General features: G+C 37.8%; 1 protein-coding gene across 1 annotated transcript in view; it reads right to left on the reverse strand.

The window, feature by feature from the left end:
• The window catches only part of ACVR1C (activin A receptor type 1C), a 57,382-nt gene extending 38,623 nt beyond the window's left edge, over positions 1-18,759 (reverse strand). Inside the window, exon 1 of the mRNA XM_007941816.2 lies at positions 18,531-18,759. Within this exon, the coding sequence (XP_007940007.2) occupies positions 18,531-18,684 (154 nt within the window). The 5' untranslated portion in view covers positions 18,685-18,759. The remainder of the gene's footprint in view (positions 1-18,530) is intronic.
• Between the last annotated feature and the right edge of the window lie 2,409 nt (positions 18,760-21,168).

Here is a 21,168-nt window from a genome sequence, read left to right on the forward strand (position 1 = left end):
TTGAATGTATAGATTGCTTTGGGTAGAACTGACATTTTCACAATGTTCAGTCTTCCTATCCATGAGCATGGGATGTTTTTCCATTTATTTAGGTAGTAATGGTATTTTTGATCACCTCATATGCATATGAAAGCTGGACAATGAATAATGAAGACCAAAGTAGAGTTGATGCCTTGGAGTTGTGTTGGCAAAGAATACTGAAAGTTCCATGGACTGCCAGAAGAACTAACAAATCTGTCCTAGATGAAGTGCAGCCAGAATGTTCCTTGGAAGTGAGAATGGCCAGACTTTGTCTCACCTATTTTGGTCATGTTGTCAGTAGGGACCATTCCCTGAAGAAGGATATCACGCTTAGTAAAGTGGAGGATCAACAAAAAAGGGGAAGGCCCTTAATGAGACAGATTGGCACAATAGCTGCAACGATGGGATCAGGTATAGAAAGGATTGTGAGGCTGGCACAGGATCGGGCAATGTTTTGTTGTGTTGTACATAGGGTGCTGTGGTGGTTATGTTCGTGGGTCAACTTGGCTGGGCCTGGTTGAGTGGTTGGGCAGCTGGTGGTAGTTATTCCTCATGATGAGACCAGTGATCAACTCCATGGTGGGATCTACCACAAGCAGATGAGTAGCTGCTTTTGGTATGTGGTCTGCTTCCCATATAAAAGAAGAAGCTTTGAGAATGGTCTCGATCTTATGGCACTTTGAACTCTGCATGTAGCCATGTCGTTGTTCAGCAGCCTGCCATGCTCTGCCAACCTGGGGACTTAAAATGGACTTGAATTAATGGCCTGCCATGTGGTTTGGTAACATCAGAACTGTGCCTTTTTATTTGTCAACCTTGGGCTTGGCAGCCTCAGCAGCCAGCAGCTGCCTGAGTGAAGAAAAGCCTCTGGTTTCAGTGGGCCAGGAGCTAGAGGCAGAACTAGCTGAACTTAACTCCTGTTTGTTAAGGCCATCCCATTTGTGGTATATATTCTTGTCAGAGTGGCACTAGGTAACCAGAACAAGTGCTGTGAGTCAGAGCCGATTCGATGGTATCTAATAACAACAACACAATGGAGATACACTTTCTAAGAAATAACCAGCTCCAGAGGGGAAAATGTTAATTCCAAAAGTGTGGTTTGGGTAATGCTTCTAATTCAAGTTATTTCACTCCCAGCAAACTGAATAGAGGAGATGGGGAAGCACTAGCTCAGAAATATCTCCACTATATGTAATTTCTAGAATACACTAAATAGAGACAACTCGGAGAAAGGATATTTTAGCCAAAGCAGGGAGAAAAAATGTGATACAGAATAGAAGAGTTTGGATAGCTGGAGATTGTCAGGTAAGAGTCAAAGGTTATAAGATGATAGAAGTCAAACAAGAAAGGAAGAATGAAAGAGAGGAAAAGGGAGAAAGAAAAACATTAATTTAGCTTTGTGTGCTTTGCAACTTTCCCTAGAGATCAGGGTGAAACTGGTAATGGTGAAAGCCAATGGTGGCTGGCAGAACTCAAGACTGTTAGAACTAGTTTAGATGCCTCACCTTCCCCTAGAAAAGCTCACTATGCCTATCACCTCCTAGCCACTTCCTATTTCTGACTTTAGGGAAGAAAATTCAGCTAGATGAGGAAATGTGAGCACGATTTCTCCCCTGCTAACTTCTTCACTTTCCTTATTAAAAATATGATGATTATAACTTCTCCTTGGGTTTCCGAGGTGGTATCTCTACAGTAGATTACCCACCCAGTCTTCCTTCAGAGGAGTGGCTGGTGGGTTTGAAACACCAGCCTTCTGCTTAGCCACCAAATGCCTTAGACACTAAGCCACCAGAGCTCCTATAAGACTTATATGACCTTAAAATTAATTAACTTACATTAATTAAATCCTATATGCTATCTTAGGAGATGGCATAAAACTAAGTTTAGGTATGCAATTGGTCATTTGCTTCAAATAACTCACATTCAATAACAACACAAAAACTTATAGTATAATATCTGCATTCAATTTACAGACATATTTCTCCATTATATTTGAATGTATTCCACTGAATAAAAATGAAGACATTATGTTGGAGAGATGCATAAAAACTGTTTAAGGATAGAGATTTAAGTACCAGCTGAATAGATGTTTAAAAACAAATTTAGCTAAAACCCCACCATACACACACACACACACACACATAAAACCTCATAGGTCTTCATCTAAAGCGTATTTTTGTGAAAATTTTCAAGGCTCAGGCTTCCTTCCCAAAAGTCACTGTAGCAAGTAGTTACAAAAATTTAAAAGAACCCAAACACCCCAAAATAAACTATAGAGTAAATTAGCATTAAAAGTACTCCTACTCTGTCAATGTCGTGAGACAAAGTGTATGTGAACTGCCGTATGGAAAGTGAATTTGCTCTGCAAACTTTCACCCAAATCATAAAAAAAAAAAAAAAACCTACTCCTACTCTGGTAGTGTAGTGCCTAAGGCATTTGACTGCTAACCAGGAGGCTTGTGGTTCAAAACCACCACAGCCACTCCTTGGAATGAAGGTTGAGCAATCTACTTCCATAATGATACTGCCTCGGAAACCCAAGGAGGTTCACTCTGAGTTGGATCCAACTTAACAGCAGTGAGTTTGGTTTTGATTTACTCCTTTTACTAAAGGTTTTTCCCAAGCGAGAAAACACCATTCAGTAAACTTCAATTTATGAATATATAAGTATCAATTGTTTCTATCCTTCACACACACACACACACACACACACACACACACATACACACAGTATTTGGCTTTGAAATGTTCTCAGGCAATAAACCAAACAATACTTGAGCTACTTCTGGATGGGTCTCTTTCTCTCTTGGACGGTGGGAGAAATACCACCATCATCAGTTGAATGACAAGATAATAGTCTGTCCATCCACCCACCCTATAAAGTGTCTATGACACAGGCCTGTGGTTTCAATTATATGTCCTTTGTCTAGTTCACAGTTTTCTGAGGAAGGAAAAAAATAGAAATAATATGTGCAGCTGAAGCACAAGAGGTAATACATTTCTTCTAAGACATTCAAAGCTACCTCATTAGGTATCTCAACAATAATAACTTCTTTTGTCAAAAACAGAATGATACACTAATCAAGGAGAAATTTCACAAGTCTTCATGATGAAATCTCCTTTAACCTGCCACTTCAAATATTCTTGCATGTGGGTACATCATTTCAAACATTTTCTTGATAGTAATAAAAATACACTTCTAATTGGTTTCCAGTTGCTTTACTAAATTGGTTCAAAGACTGGACCCAAACAGATTGATTTCTCTGGTGTTGTACTGAGAACAGCTCTCTAGGGAGAAAATGCCAGGGTAGAGGAGTCTACATTCTTGCGGAGAAAATTTTGTGTAAGAGCAGAGGAGGGGAACATAAGAAAAACGATCTTCATGAAGTATTCTTCTCTTCACAGTGACTCAGTCCAATATAAAAGAATATGTAACTGCAAAATTGGCAGAAATTGGTCTAAGGACCTAAGTTACAGATATTGGTTTTATTTGTCTGGTTATGTTTTTGTTAGTTGTTATCAAGTCTGTTTTGACTCATGGCGACCCATGTATAGAACGAAATGTTGCCTGGTCCTGCTCTATCTTCATGAACCTTCCTACGTGTTAGTCCACTGCTGTGGTGGTTGTGTCAATTCATCTGAGACTTTCCCTTGCCTCCACTTTACCACACATGATGTCCTTCTCCAGTGATCAGTTCTTCCTGATGATGCATCCAAAGTAAGTGAAGCAGAGTCTCAGACAATATTCTGTGATTCATGAAGTTTTTATTGGCTAATATTCAGAAGCAGATCACCAGACCATTCTTCTCAGTCTCTCTTTGTCTGGAAACTCCACTGAAACCAGTCTAGCAGGGGTGTGACCCTGCTCATATTTGAAATACTGTTGCCATAGCTTCCAGCATCGTGGCAAGGCACAAGCCACCAACATACAAAAAACTGATAGATGAGTAGTTGTTTATCTACTAACACTGCCATAATTCTGTAGGGGCTCTCTAGTGGCACAATAGTTAATGCATTTGACTGCTAAGATTGGCAGTTCAAACTCACCAGCTCCTACATAGGAGAAAGATGAGGCAATCTGCTTCTATAAAGATTTACAGCCTTGGAAATCCTATTAGGCAGTGCTAGTCTGTCTTATACATTCACTATGAGTCAGAATCAACTCTAGGGCAGTAGGATATGGCCATAATTTTGTACTCATTGATTACAGATAGCCCTTAGGAGTTTGTCCCAGATTACCACTTCTTTTCAGTGACCAACTGAAGTTAAGTAGAAATAATCTAGTTGCAAGATAATTCAATTAAATCCTTCCAACATGTTCCACTGCAGGTATCAGCAAAGGACCTCCCTTTTGCACAATGTGTAAATAATCAGGTCAGTTTATTTCTGATCAGCATAAATCTCAATTAACAAGTGAGAATATTTTCTAATCTAGAAAGTTAATCGAGCCATGATAGTGACAGCAATAACAGGATAATTATTTCTGCCTTTTTAGCAGAAATCAGTTGAGTTACTGACAGGCCATTCCATTGCTCCGTGCTCAATCTACAAATGGCTCTCTGCATGCATGGTTTTACCCTGGCCCGATTTCATAATTTTATAGCAGGTGGGAAGCACCATATGAGAAATTCTCCATGAACAGGTTCTCCCCATGCTGGTGATTTTAGGAAATATGTAAGAAACACTGAGAAACTGTAAACCTTATTCTGCCTATTAGCACCTAAATACGGGAATACTATGCTTTCATATTTTAAGGAAACAGAAATATGGGATTGGAAAATACAATCCTTGGCATAAGGGTCATGAAGAACTTTCAGAAATGAAATCTGTAATATGTAGGAAGGGCAATTTAAATGAGCTCCACAATTAAGTTTTCCTTAATTTCAGGGCATGTACTTAACAAAAATATCAGGGATAATAATTTATTAATCTCTGTCATCAAAACATATCCTCCAATGACAAGTGTTTGTAAAAAGCACTTCAAAAGCCATTTTTTTATAATCAACCTTTTACATAGGAAAAATGAAAGTTCTTTGGAAGGTCTTATCTGCTCCATCAGCTCACAGCAGAAAGCCTTGTTCAGAGAAAGCACTCAAGAATATTGATGGCAAGGACAAAGTTACATTTCTCCTAAGGCATTTGACTGCTAACCAGAAAGTTGGTGGTTCAAACCCATCATCACTCCTTAAGAGGAAGATTGGGCAATCTACTTCCACAGTGATACTGCCTCGGAAGCCCAAGGAGGGATCACTATGAGTCGGAAACGACTCCAAGGCAGTGAGTTTGTTTGTCTGTTTTTTGGGGGAGGTAATGTTCCTGCTAATATATTCATTCAGAAGTAAATATCTAAGGCATTTGACTGCTAACCAGAAGGCTGGCAGCTCAAACCCACCAGCCACTCCATGGAAGGAAGATTGGGCAATCTACTTTCATAGAGTTACCGCCTCGGAAGCCCAAGGAGGGGTCTCTATGAGTTGAAATGACTTGATCAGCAGTGAGTTTGATTTGTTTTATGAGGATACAGTCATTATTTTCACATCCCCCAAAAGCCCCTTAGAAGTCGTTTTCCTTCCTTCTGCTCTTCTTCAGAAAGTGAAGCACATTCTCCCTCAATCCACCCACCCCCTAAAAGAGTCAGGCTAGCTTATTAAGTAATACAAGATAATGGTTAAGAATGGGGACTTTGCAGTCTGACCAACTTAGGTTTGAATACCAGATGGTTCACTGACTAGCTGTGTGACTCTGCCCAAGTTATTGAACCTCTCCTAGTTTTCGTACCTGCAAAATATGATGAATAGTGCCTACTCTGGTAGCGTAGTGCCAAAGGCACTTGACTGCTAACCAGAAGGCTGGCGGTTCAAATCTACCAGCCACTCCTCGGAAGGAAGGTTGGGCAATCTACTTCCTTAGTGATACTACCTGGGAAACCCAAGGAGGGGTCGCTATGAGTCGGGTCCAACTGGAGGGCACATAACAACATTAGCATTGTACCCACCCACTGCCATCGAGTGGGATCTCATAACAATCCCTCCTTGGGTTTCTGAGGCGGTATCACTACGGAAGTAGATTGCCCAACCTTCCTTCCGAGGAGTAGCTGGTGGTTTTGAACCACCAGCCTTCTGATTAGCAGTCATTAGGCATTGTAGAGTGAATGAAATTGGATAATTCACTTAAGAACTTATTTAGCATGTCACATTGTAAATAAACAAAGAACAAACCAGCTGCCATTGATTCCCATTGATGATGCTTCCATCTCTGTATGCAGAGAACTGTGCACTGTAGAATTTTCAAAACTGTGGCTTTTCAGAAGCAGACTGCCAAGCTTTTCCTCTGAGGCACCCTGAATGGGTTCAAACCACCAACCTTTCAGTTAATAGTCGAGTAACTATGTTTTGACCTAGTTCAATGTCCTGTACATGATAATCAACAAATGAATATTAATCAAGTAAATAAGTAATGGTATTTACGTAACAGAGAATTAGGAGCTTACATTTAATGTAAAACCCTCACTTTAGAATTAGTTGCACATTTTATTTTCAATATCCTAACAGACTCCTATGAACAAAATTTCATGATTTAAAACAAAATGTGATTTTTGAAATGAAATTATTCTTATATTAAACTTATATTCTTATATTTAACTTTTAAAGTACAAGTTTGATTTCTTTGTATGACTATATTTCACACCACTTTCTAAAGTATAAAAACCATAGCACCTTTCACTTTATGGGCAGGGGGGAAGATGTGGCTGGCACACCTGTCAGGTGTACACAGAATGCTCAGAAAGTGAACTATAAATGGATTTGTTCAGGTGATAGCAGTACAATTTCACATGGGGTCCTGTAAGTATTTCTCAGCATGGACATGTCACCTCACCTTGCACATAGCACTAAGTGTTCATTTAAAATAGCAAACCATAGGAAACTTAGGCAACAACAATGGATGTTTTTAAAGGAATGAAGATAATAAACTTTTTAAACTCCCAAAAGAATAACACTTACTTCCTGTGCTTGTATTTTTTATAATCATGGCATGCTTTAAATTACTAATTATTTATAAGTTTAATTCTAATGTTATGAAAGTTTATCTTGCTTCAGAGAAAACATCACTGCTTAAGTCTAATTTAGACACCTACCTAATCAATATACATTGTACATCTGTCACAACTGATATAAAAATAAATTTCTTATTTTTACACAACAGAGGGTAGAACAGGAAGGAAAAAATTATACTGAGGTTAATAAGGCACCCATATTTGAATGCTGCACATGTATTTCCTTAATTGAAACTAATTACTTGCATTAGCAAAAATATAATGTTGTTCTTAGGTGCCATCTAGATGGTTTGGACTTATAGCAACCCTAATGCACAACAGAACAAAACATGCTCAGTCTTGTGCCATCCTTACAATCATTCCTATGTCTGAGTCCACTGTTGCAGCCACCATCTAAAGGCAGGTCTTGTGCTTTTTCACTGACCCTCTACTTTGCCAAGCATGATGTCCTTCTCCAAGGACTGGTCCTTCCTGATAATATTCCCAAAGTCTCACCATCCTCACTTCTAAGGAGCACTCTTGCTATACTTCTTCTAAGGCACACTTGTTTGTTCTTCTGGAAGTCTGTGGTGTATCTGATATTCTTCACCAAGACACCATAATTCAAAGCCATCAACTCTTCAGTCTTTCTTATTATTGTCTAGCTTTCACATGCATATGAAGCAACTAAAAATACCATGCTCTGGGTAAGTGACATTGTTGCTTTTTAACACTTTAAAAGAGGTTATTTGCAGTACATTTTTCCAATGCAATACATCATTTGATTTCTTGACTGCTGCTTCCATGGATGTTGACTGTGGATCCAAGCAAAATTAAATTCGTGACAACTTCAATCTTTTCTGTTTATGGTGATGTTGTTTATTAATCCAGTTGTGAGGGTTTTTGTTTTCTTTATGTTGAGGTGTAATCCATACTGAAAGCTGTGTAGTCTTTGAGATTATAATATAATAATATCATTAAAACATAAAACAGTGTATTGAAATCTGGGAGGTAAAATCAGAAATTACTACTGCATTTATTCCTTCAAGGATTGAATGTTTTGGTAACAAAATGCAAACAAAGACACTAGACACTTTGAAAGTTTTTGTTGAATATTTTATTTCCTTATGGAAAAAAAAAAGCAACTCATTGCCGTCAAGTTGATTTCAACTCATAGAAACCCCCTTTGGGTTTCCAAAGTGGTAAATCTTTACAGAAGTAGATTGCCCAGTCTTCCTTCCACCGAGTGGCTGGTGGTTTTGAACCACTAACCTTCTAATTAGCAGTAAAATGCCTTAGGCACTACATCACCAGAGCTCCTTGTTGAAAGGGTGCAATTAGTGCAAGTATGAACTACATGGCAATTTCTATCCAAATTAACTGTATATGTATCTAGCTTCCCTAACAGATTTCCTGATGTTATCCAGGATGAATGAATTTTCATGGATTGTTTGAGAGTGCCCTTGATGCTATGTGGACATCACAACTATTACTGAATACTTCTCCAATGTCACCTAGTGTCACCAGAAATCATTTCTGTTACAAACAGAAATGCAATCCAGCCATGAAGGAATCAAGCAACAAAATAAAATTCCTTCATATAGGAAAAGACATGTTTTAATAGTAAGAGAGAAATGTAAGAGATAAAATTATATTAAGCAGAATAATCTCATCAAAAACAGCAAAAAAAAAACTCACTGCTGTCGAGTCGGATCTGACTCACAGTGACCCCTCCTTGGGTTTCCAAGGCAGTATCGCTAGGGAAATAGACTGCCAATCTTCCTTCCAAGGAGTGGTTGGTGGGTTTGAACCACCAGCCTTCTGGTTAACAGTCAAATGCCTTATACACTACCCACCAGACCTCCTGCCCTCTGAAGTTGGACAGGTTTTGATGATACTAATATTGTTGTTGTTGTTATGTGCCGTCAAGTCGATCACGACTCATAGCGACCCCTCCTTGGGTTTCCGAGGCAGTATTACTACGGAAGTAGATTGCCCCACTATTAGTAGTCCTATTTCACAAATGTTTTAAACAGTAAGACTGTTCACTGACTCACATGATTCCAGATTTCTTGTCACGTGGGTCAGTTAGCTTTCTTATTGTTTAAGACATTACCAAGTCTCTAATTGGTAAAGTGGAGGGTCAGTGAAAAAGGGGAAGGCCCTCAATGAGCTGGATTGACACAGTGGCTACACCAATGGGCTTAGGTCAACAAGGATTGTGAGGCTGGCACAGGACTGGCTGTGCTTCGTTCTGTTGTACACAGGGTCATTCTGAGTCAGAGCCAACTCGAGCATTTTAACAACAGTAACAAGTTTCTGTCTTTTCTTTTTATAGTGCCTGTTTCCTGCTTTATTGAACAACCGCTTCCATACTATAAAGACATAAAATCCCTTTTTTCGGTATCTCTATGAAAGTAGATTGCCCAATCTTCCTTCCTAGTAGTGACTAGTGGGTTTGAACCACCAGCCTTCTGGTTAGCAGTCAAATGCCTTAGGCACTATGCCACCAGAGCTCCCCAGAATAATCCCAAGTATGTCAAAATACAGAAAGTACTCTCAACTGTTATAGCAAGAACTCTAAATCAGTTAATATAAACTCAAATATAAATAGAATGAATGAAGTAAATGGGAATAGTCCATGCCCACAATGAAGTCAGTCAATCACTCTTCAGTTTTAGCCAATTGGTACATCGTGGGAGACCTCAGGGGTCCCAAATCTGCCAATTTTTCAAAAGAAGCCAGGAATCTCGATTTTTATATAAAGACTTAATTTTTTGACATAAACTAATTCATTTCTCCAGAAACTACAGATCAAACTGCAGGCCATACAACACACAAGCAAGCAGAACTCTGATTGACTTGTTTTTCTGCTTCTATGTTAATTAGGATTGGATTTAACTACAAATAACAGAGGAAACCACTATAAGTTTCCTTTTCTTTCTCATGTGAAAGAAATTTGAAGATTGTGGAAGGGTGTTCCAAGAAATTTTCAAACTTGAGCAAATCATGTTCTTTGACTCATATCCTTGAACCTTGAGATCCCTAAGAACAAAACCCAAGGTTTTCCACATTATTAAAAGCCTACACACACATAAGGGAAAAAGGAAAAAAAAAAAAAAAACAGCATCGAAACCTGGACAATAATGTTGTGGTGAAATGAGTTTCTTTTATGTGACTGGCCCTTTGCCTCCCTTCCTTGGAAAAACAGCTTGAGAGATTTTTCTCCTAAACCCTGAGGAGTTACCTTTGCCCTAGTTTTCTACCTCAGAGGCTTTGTTACTTTTGTCAAAGTTGTTTGACATTTCCTGGGTAAATTGTAAACAACTTGGGGTTTGATACTTTTTGTCAGGTCTTGGGCTGCAGCCTGGCCTGTGACTGGTATGCATCTTGCAGAAACTGATCAATAGACTATGCAAATGAAGTGTCTGTAGCATACTTTGCAAATGAAGTATCTATGGCCTACTGTCAGGAGACAGATGAGTTCCAGCCCTCTGCTGGGACAGGCCAAGCCTTGAAATTGACAAGAACTTGTGACTATATGCCCTTAATCCTTCAGAGGTTTTCCAAACAGAAAGAGAAGCAACAGGAAAGAAGCAGAAGGAATAAAAAGAGAAGCAGAGAGAGAAGCAGCAAGGAACCTCTTAAAAATAGTTGTGACACGGGTCAAGAGTTACTAACACTGAGAGCCCCAGAAGGGGCCCAGTGGCAGAGCTGGCTGCAACAAGCTCTGCAAGAAGGGACCTGCAGCAGAGGCACTGGTGACAGATGGCAGAGTCAAGAGGAGGCCCATTCTGGGGCTTAGAGCTGTTCTCAAGAGGAGCTGAAAGAGCTGTTGTGCCTTAAAGAAGGGAAACTTTGCCTACATGCTTCCTGATTCTGACCCTGATCCTGAGTTGTACTCTGTTACTTCCTTAATAAACCACTTAACTGAAATATGGTCTGTGAGTGCTGTGTGGCCACTGCAATGGGTTATCGAACCCAGAAGAGAAGGAGAGTGCTATGGGACGCAAGGATGGTGGCAGAATTGATAAAAAAAAAAAAAAAGGTTGGGGACTGGAGGTATGTCTGACCTCTGCTCAATAGGGATCAGCCTTGGGCTGATCTTGTGTCATATTCCAAAAAAACCAAACTCACTGCTGTCGAGTCATAGCAACCCCTCCTTGGGTTTCCAAGGCAGTATCACTATGGAAATAGACTGCCAATCTTCCTTCCAAGGAGTGGTTGGTGGGTTTGAACCGCCAGCCCTCTGGTTAACTGTCAAATGCCTTAGACACTACGCCACCAGACCTCCTGCCCTCTGAAGTTAGACAGGTTTTGATGATACTAATGTTGTCGTTGTTGTTAATGTGCCGTCAAGTCGGACACGACTCATAGCGACCCCTCCTTGGGTTTCCAAGGCAATATTACTACGGAAGTAGATTGCCCCACTATTAGTAGTCCTATTTTACAAATGTTTTAAATAGTAAGACTGTTCACTAACTCACATGATTCCAGATTTCTTATCACGTGGGTCAGTGAGCTTTCTTATTGTTTAAGACATTACTAAGTCTCTAATTGGTAAAGTGGAGGGTCAGTGAAAAAGGGGAAGGCCCTCAATGAGCTGGATTGACACAGTGGCTACACCAATGGGCTTAGGTCAACAAGGATTGTGAGGCTGGCACAGGACTGGCTGTGCTTCGTTCTGTTGTACACAGGGTCATTCTGAGTCAGAGCCAACTCGAGCATTTTAACAACAGTAACAAGTTTCTGTCTTTTCTTTTTATAGTGCTATTTAACAACAGCTTCTGTACTAAAAAGCCATAAAATACCTTTTTTCCCTAAATTTTCTTCTGATGTTTAAATTGTTTTATATTTCACAATTAGATATTTAATTAAACTGTAATTTATTTTTGTGTATGGTATGACACTGTGGTACAACCCTTTCTACCAGATGGATAGTTAATTATGCTAGAAGTGGTTTCAAAAATAAACTCTACTGGAATTTCCATTTCTGCCAAGTTACATGTCAGAAGTCTACAGAAACTCTTCTTGATATGGCACACATGGAAATGCTGAATAAATATAAATAATTTTTTTTAATATATAATTAAGCTGATGTGGAAATAAATGAATTGCTCATCAGCCAAAAATAAAGTGCAAATCCAGAGAGGTGCCTGGGCAGTAGGGCTGGCATTTACCCTGAAACCAAAAATCAGTCACTGCCATCAAGTCATTTCCGACTCACAACGACCACTGGGTTTCTGAGGCTGTAAATCTTTACAGAAGTAGATCGCCCAGTCTTCCTTCTGCGAAGCAGCTGGTAGGTTTGAACCACTGACTTTCCAGTTAGCAGTCAAGTGCCTTAGGCACTACGCCACTTTTTAGTGGCCAATTGCTTAGTTTATCAGATTTTACCAAAAGGTGAAGAGATAAAATATGTTTTTTGAAAAAGTGATGGTCAAATCAGAGACCCTTGCAACTGTGAGTGACATTATCTTGAAAACAAACCAAAACAAAAAATGTTCCACATAGTGAACCAGGAAGAAGGAGGGTATAATACTTGTTTCTCTCAACCTTGGTTTTGTGTAGCAAAGAAAAACGATAGGAAAAAAAATCTGTCTGAGATTTCCTCACCATAAGTGTGCAACCTTCTGTGCAGTCTTAAAGCTAGAGTTCACTCTATATTGGCCCTGAAAAAAAAAAGAAAAAAAAAGAAAGAAAGAAAACAATGAAGAAATTGAATGGGTTTGGTTTGGCAGTGCTTTTATACACCTGACAGAAGCTTATGTAAATCTTCTCTGGAGGAACACATTTTATTTACATGCTTTAAACAATTCCTCCTGATAAGATGACTAAAAACATGACTTTGCAATAAAAAAAAATCATAAAACATGCAAGGAAAGAAGAACCAACAGTATGATTTGGCAGAAGCAAAAAACAGTGGAATTAAACTACAGAATTTGTGAATAATGAAATTATCAGAGACTCAAAGATATACAAAATGTGAAAAAGAAAAAAAGAGTTTAAAAGATGTGGAAGAGAGAGAGAGAGAGAAGTTCAATCTACATCAAGTGTGGGACCTTAACAGGAATCAAGGAATTGTGAGAAGAACTGATGGGAACACATTAGAAGACTCACAGGAAGAAACCACTGGAGGGACATGCATCCAAAATATCTTCCAATGTAAAGGAAAGTTTTTTACCTGTTGTTTTTCCTTGCTAGATTTACCCCAACTGCAAAATAAATTGTGTAAAGAATGCTTCTCTTCTTGAAATGGAAATATTCTTGAAGAGTGAACGAACATCATTTAGTCTGAAGGTCAGCTTTTCCCATCAAAATGGCTTCTCTCCTAACCTGAGAGGAAGCTGAGGGCAGAACAATCTAGAATGTGTTGTCAGTGTGCAGGAAACTTGACAAAGCCTTGGAGTATTGGTTGAAAGGGCTCTGGAGTAATAGGGGAAAAAGAAGCATGCAGAAAATTGGGCAAATATTTTTGAAATTGAAAAATATCTGGATTGAACATAAATAAAATGAAGAAATTAGGGTAAGCTTCATAAAGTAGAAATAAGTTTCTCTCGTTCAACTCATTTGCACAGTCTATATTTAGATTTTTAATATTCAACACTACACTTGTTTTGTGAAAATAATAACATATTTGCTGTTAGTAAAGACATGACCTCAAAGAACTAGTCATGTAAATGACTATTATGGGAAATAGTTGCTGCCTTCCAAGTTTTACATGGAGAAAAAAAAGAAAAAACCTAAATAGTTGTGATAAATCAGTTAAACTTCGAAGATCACAGTAACACTGAAGATATCTCCTTCATTCAAGTTTAGGGAAGTGGGCAAGTTTTCTAATATTATATTTCTACCAAAATATAAAATTATGTCTATCAAACATATAACGATTAACTCCTAAAAATTAAACCTATGTGTAATGCCAAAGAAGAAGAAGGTATTTTTCAAGGGCAAATGATTAAATTTAATGTGATCTAAATCAAATCTTAATTACAAATAATCTAAATTAAGTTGACTTAAATTGGATACAACTTAATATTAAAAATGAATGAGTTAGAAGGTTTTTTTAAAGCCTTCTAAAAGGAAAGCATTTGAAATTAAAATAGTAACTAGACTTTTAAATAGTATTTTGTACCAGTGAATTAAAACAATAAATCTTTACTCCATTTAAAAAAAAAAATTATTCCATTTAAAATGACCACATTTCAAATATCAACTAAAGCAATGTTATTAAACTGTGAACACGTATTACCTGACCAGCACATTCATTTAATGAAATAGCATAGATCAGAGTACCTCACACATTTTATGGGTAAGTAAGCATGTTTTGTGAAATTCTTGTTTCAGTTATGTGTGCATGTGGAGTGGGAGGTGTGAACACTACAAAATTATATAAAATGTATTTCTGTTTTACAACTGAAAACTGTATGAAAGCCACTAGTCTGAGGTTTTAGGAATCAAAGTCAAACACTTAAAGGGATTTTCAGAAGAGTGAGTGTGAGTCAAGGCATTTCTCTAATTGAAGAATAACTAGGCCACCAGGAGGAAGAGGCAGGGGAAGAAAGAGGTAGGAAAGTCATGAGCTGTATTCATAGTAGAAATTTTGTGACAAGGAAACAGAGCAAGAGTCCAATCATTACAAATGAGAGCTAAGGACAGACCAGGGACACTAGATTATTCATCGAGCTCAGGAATCCAGAAATGGCCCTACAGTCTGGGGTGGTCGGTAAGTAGAAACAAAGATGAAAGTGCTGGAGAGCCAAGCATCCACTTGGCTTACAGCTGAAACTGTAAGGAAAAGTCCCAGATTTCATCCAGCCTTCTCTGGTCACCTCTCCATTTTTTATTCTAATCTTTTGCCCCTAATATGATGCAGGGTATTAAGTATTATAGAATGCCATTGTGTATAATTTTCATACTGCTTTCATATGTTTTATATGTATGTGATTACATGTCAAAACGTCAGGTGCCTATTAAGCATCACTAGGGATAGCAGTCACATCCTCTGATGACACAGAAACAGTAGAGCTGTTGCCATGGCTGGTGTGAGGACCCAGCCCAGAGACTCCCAGCTCCTCTCTAAACAGCCGCTGTTCCAAATATGTTAATCATCATGCAAAGCTACCTCACAGAGACAACCCCAAATGACATGACTGCATGTTCATACCTATTCAGTTTAATTTATCATCTGATATCACTAACACACCACCCACTGCCATTGAGTCAATTCCAACTCATAGCAACTTCCATTGGGTTTCCAAGGTCAGGGAAACAAATTCTTAGTTTAAATAAGTAAGTATGAAATGTCACACATTATTTGCAGACATAATGATTATTAGCTAGACAATAGATATATTCCCAGTTATAAGTAATTTAAATAAGTTTGTTGGTAGAGGAAAGACTCGTATTTTATACTTCATGGAACCCTGGGTTCCTAGAAAAACACACATGTCTAATATATAATATACTAAGTAAATATTAAATAAAATATATCAGAATTACATAAAAGAATCAAATCTCAATATCTACCAAGACTAGCATAAAGAGACTAATGGAAATAAGAAACCCAGGGAGGAAGAAAGAAGAGTGCTATTACACTGAAGGGATTGCAAACAATGTCATGAAACAAACCACGTACAAATTGTGGAACAGAAAACTAATTTGCTCAGTAAGCTTTCAGCCAAAGTACTTAAAAACTTCAAAAGAGAAAATAATAATAATAAAATATACACTAGCAGAGCACACACACTTGCACAGTACTCACAACCCACATGTATTATTTGATCTTTTAAATTATATTTTAATGTGACTGAAAATTGACAAAGGCTTATAATGAAAATAATAAATCCAAAAGCCAAACCCTCTGTCATCGAGTCAATTATGACTCATAGTGACCCACTAGGTTTCTAAGGTGGTAAATCTTCTTTCAGCCGAGCAGCTGGTGGGTTTGAACCACCAATATTCTAGTTAGCAGTCAAATGCCTTACACACTGCACCACCAGAGCTCCTTAATGAAAATAATAGTACTTGAGAAATGAAGCTTGTATAACTCTCCCACACACACTTAAAGTAAGCAAACCACTCTGTTTTACATAGATGAAACTGCTTTGTTGTTGTTGTTATGTGCCGTGGAGTCAGATCTGACTCATAGAGACCCCTCCTTGGGTTTCCGAGGCAGTATCACTATGGAACTAGATTGCCCAACTTTCCTTCCGAGGAGTGGCTGGTGGGTTTGAACCGCCAGCCTTCTGGTTACCAGTCAAGTGCCTTAGGCACTACGCTACTAGAGCTCCCAAATACTACATATAAAATTCATATTCATTACAGCTTTCCTTTAGTTATTCCATTATCATGGATTTCTTCCTCCATAAATATATTAAAACTATATTTTATGACTACATTGGCCTAAATATCAATACAGAGCTAATTACATTCACATTTTTCCCTTGATTTTAAAAAGAAATTACATTTGTCTGATCACCTGAATGTATCATGGGACCTGGGCACTGTGCCAGCTGTAATGATTAAGTCAGTCCCAACCACTACATACTTAGATGCCTATAATCAAAAAGAGAGACAATACCAAGTTTTACCAAAGATGTGGAGAAACGGAAACCCTTCTTTATTGCTGGTATAAAGATGGTACAGTAACTTTGGAAAACAAATTGGCTGTTTATTAAAATGCTAGACATAAATGTAGCATATGACCTAGCAATTTTACTCTTACATATCTACCCAAGAAAAATAAAAACGTATGCCCACACAAAGACTTCATGACAGCATTATGCCTAATAACCCCATCCCAAAACAATCCAAATGTCCATCAAATGGTGAATGCATAAACAAACTGTGGTATGTATCCATAAAACAGAGTACAATCCAGCAGTGAAAAAGAATGAATTATTTATACAAGCAGTAACACGGATGAACCTCAAAAACAATATGCTCAATCTTTTGTTTCTTAGTTTGCTTGTTTTTGTTTTGTTTTATGCTGTGATATAGCCATAGCAATTCTGAGAATACTCTCTGTGGACTGAGGAATTGAGCAAATGAACATATAAAATGATGATGTGGAAAGCCAGGGTTTTTTTTGTTAGGGAAAGGAGAAACAAACATGGGATGAGGTCAGAAAGACCTCTGTGGTGTTGAATCGGAATTGGTGGTGTTGGAATGGGATAGGTGGAAATATGCATATATATACATAGGTATGTCTGCTGAACAGAGCCCCTGGGTGGCATAAACACTTAAGTCCTCAACTACTACCCAAAAGGTTGGCAATTGAAACCCACCCAGAGGCACCTTGGAAAACAGTCCTGATCATCTGCATCTGAAAGATCACAGCCTTAAGAGCCCTGTGGAGGGAGCAGTTCTACACTGCACACGTAGGTTGTCATGAGTTGGAAATGACTTGATGGCAACTAACAACAACAAAATATCTCCTGAGAGGGCCTAGAAGCAGTGACACCCCAGTGACAATCTAAATATGGGGCAATTTGAGCATCAAAAAAATAACAACAGTAATGAACTATAGCCCATTAAATAAAATATGTATCCATGAACCTATATTACCATTTAATTAATTAATTAAATGGGGAAGAGCTCTTACTCAGAGTGCAAATGAATAATGTAGAAAAAATAATGGAGCTGGGAAATGACCATTTTGCAGCCATGATAATAACAAGCAAAGAATTCTGAATGGATACTAAAATTAGTGGGTAAAAGTTTGATGAGGGAAAGAAAACTTATATAGTGTCTGAGTATCTTTCCATAAATTACTTACGAAACCCAAAGAATAATGGAGCAACTTTACAATGGAGAATGTCAGGAAAATCAAAGAAGGGCCTTGGCATTATTTCAGATTAAAAGACTAAAGTTACATTACAACTTTAGTTGAATTGGATCCTGGACCACCCCCAAAAAAAAAGTAATAATAAAGGACATTATTAAGACAATTACCAAAAATATCTCAACAACAATGAATAATGAAAAGTCAAATTCTTCTCTTTCTCTCTCTGCCGATGAGTTTTTTATTTGAGTGTGGGCAGATGGAAGTGCTGTATAGAAGGTACATGAAGATTAGGAATCTGTCCCCATAGAAGTTGACAATTTATTATTTTTAGTTTCACTTTTGTCTTTCTGTATCTCAATTGAGTATATACATCTCAATTTCTTTCTTTGAAACAATCTATGAAATTTTGCTTTTGCTTCTTAAATCCATTAATCACTTCAAAAAATATAACTCACATTGACAGATTTCATCAAAATTGTTATGTTGTTGTCAATGTTTTGACAGTGTTGCGCCATTTTTAAGAAAAAATCCACCTCAGCTAAGTTACAGAGAATTTTATCAGGCAAAAACAGAACTGTGAAACACATTTTCTTACTTAAAGAAACATAAGATAGTTTGCTTTCTACCATGCTTATAATTTTCCAAGAATAACATTAAATGTGAAATTAACAAAGATAAACCCCTTACCTGTTGGAAGGTGCAATGTTATGTTGTTACAAAAATCTGTGAAGCAGCATTCAGTTTTAGTAACATTGTTGGAACTATGACAGAAGACTTGAGCATTTAATTCTGGGAGAGAGACACAGGACTTGATCACCTGTTCTTTTCCATTGGTTAGCATGACTGAAGCCCAACATGCTCCTTCTGTCTGGCAGGTAAAGTTTGAAGAATCACACAAAAGACATACACATTTCAATCCTGGAAAGTGTAAGCAAAAAGCTTTGAAGGCTTTAAAATGCAAAAAGACATACTGAAAGTTTGTTTCATAATACAAAATAATACACAACAATGGAAGCTTACTAAAAATTGAGGAAGAGTTTAAATAAACAGCACTTGATAAGCAAGCACAGCCTAATGCTGTGTTATTTCCATGAACAGGCTGCTCAATTATCACTCACTCTTCATTGTGTTTTTGTAAATTTATTCAGTTCCTACTACATTTTAAAACATTTGCCTTATCCAGAGGCAAAAAAAGAAAACTACCTCTGCTTAATCTCAAATCAGTTCATTTTAAAATCAATATTCCAATGAAATGCTAGGAAACAGTATCACAGCAACGAAGAGGAGCTGTCCAGCATGTGTAGAACATAAAGTGTAGCTGTGACAGCTGTATAACCAAACAATTCAGTGTGTTCTGTTCATTTACTCTTTTTCCTTTAATTTTTAAATCAAATGTGCTAAACTCAAAACTAACCACAGATTTTCACAGCTTCAATAGTTCTAAATAAGACTTTTCTATTACTACTTTAATGAGGTTTTCATTAAATCATAACTGGTCCCACAATTATCTTAATGTCCAAAGTTTTACCATACAATAACTTTATTAAAATTGAACTCTTGATGATGGTGGCCACAATGGTGGACTAGGTAGTTACACTATCCAGACTTTCTAAAACAAAGACCTGAGAAGCCAAGTAAAACAGATATGGATGACAATCCTGGAACCCAGAGCTTCAAAGGAAAGGATAAAGTAGATAAAATATGAATTAGAGGAAGATGCTAAATGAAAGCAACGAATAAGGAAGCATACAAAGTGATGAATTGCCAACAGGCCTGACATAGTGCAGCCATCTTGAATTACTGCAAGCAGTGTTCCAATCAGCCACTCTGCTTACCCAGGATTGCACCTGCACTTACATCAGTGATTAACAATCAGAGAGGTGTGATCTGCCCCTTTACCATGTTCAACCTCCCAGTGACCAGAAATGTGATCTCCCTTACCATCACTCTCCCAGCAGCTGGTCAACCCCCACCCTATGCCAGTGCTCTGCTTTTTCTTAATTCTTTTTCTTTCTTCTTTGGCCCTCCCTTTCTTCTGTTTTTCTTCTAGAACATAAGTAAAATAATGGAAAACAAGTACATGATCATATCAATCAATGCAGAAAAGGCATTTGACTAAATCCAACACCTATTCTTGATTTAGGAGCTCTGGTAGCACAGTGCCTAAGCACTAGACTGCTAACCAGAAGGCTAGCAGTTCAAACCCACCAGCCACTCCTTGGAAGGAAGATGGAGCAATCTACTTCCTTAGTCATACTGCCTCAGAAACCCAAGGAGGGGTCGCTATGAGTCGGGTGTGACTCGACATTACATAACAACGAAAACATTCTTGATTTACAAAAAAAAAAAAACCTCTCAGCAAACTAAGAATAGAAAGGAAATTCCTCAACATAATTAAGAGCATATACACAAAACCAATGGACATTATTCACAATGGAGAGAGAATGAAAACACTCCCCTTGTAAAAAGGAACCAGGTAAGGATGTCCTTTATTACCACACCTATGCAATATTGTATTGGAAGTCCTAGCCAGAGCAATAGCCAAGAAAGGAAAACAAAGGCTTCCAAATTGGCAAAGAAGAAGTAAACCTGTATCTTTTTGTAGATGATATGATTCTATACATAGAAAACCCTAGAGATTCTATAAGAAAACTACTAGAATAGAAGGATTCAGAAAAGTGGCAGAGTACAAGATCAACATACAAACTTCAGTTGAGTTCCTCTATATAAACAAAGAGAATTCTTTGTAAAGGAAGTCAGAAAAATGATACCATTTATAATAATCATGCAAAAGATGAAGTGCTTAAGAAAATCTAACCAGAGACACAAACGAAAACTACACAACACTGCTACAAAAAATGTTAAGAGACCTACATAAATGGAAGAATATACCATGATCATGGTTGCAGCAGTGTATGGACAGGGGAACTTCCAGAAATGCAAGCTGGATTCAGAAGAGGGCATGGAATGAGAGACATCCTTGCTGATGTCCAATGGATGTTGGCTGAAAGCAAACCATACCAAAAAGATGTCTACCTATGTTTTACTGCAAAGGCATTGAACTGTGTGGTTCATAACAAATTATGGATAACATTGCAAAGAATGGGAATTCCAGAACACTTGATTGTTCTCACAAGGAATCTACATATAGTCCAAGAAGCTGTCATTTACACAGAACAAGGAGATACTGCATGGCTTAAAATCAGGAAGGGTGACATCATGGTTGTATCCTTTCACTATACTTATTCAATCTGTATGCTGAGCAAATAATCCAAGAAGCTGGACTATATGAAGGAAAACATGGTGTCACTATTGGAGGAAGAAT

This window comes from Orycteropus afer, unplaced genomic scaffold (genome assembly GCF_000298275.1).
Source record: "Orycteropus afer afer isolate SDZICR_OR568_19922 unplaced genomic scaffold, OryAfe1.0 scaffold00084, whole genome shotgun sequence".
Classification (NCBI taxonomy): Eukaryota; Metazoa; Chordata; class Mammalia; order Tubulidentata; family Orycteropodidae; genus Orycteropus; species Orycteropus afer.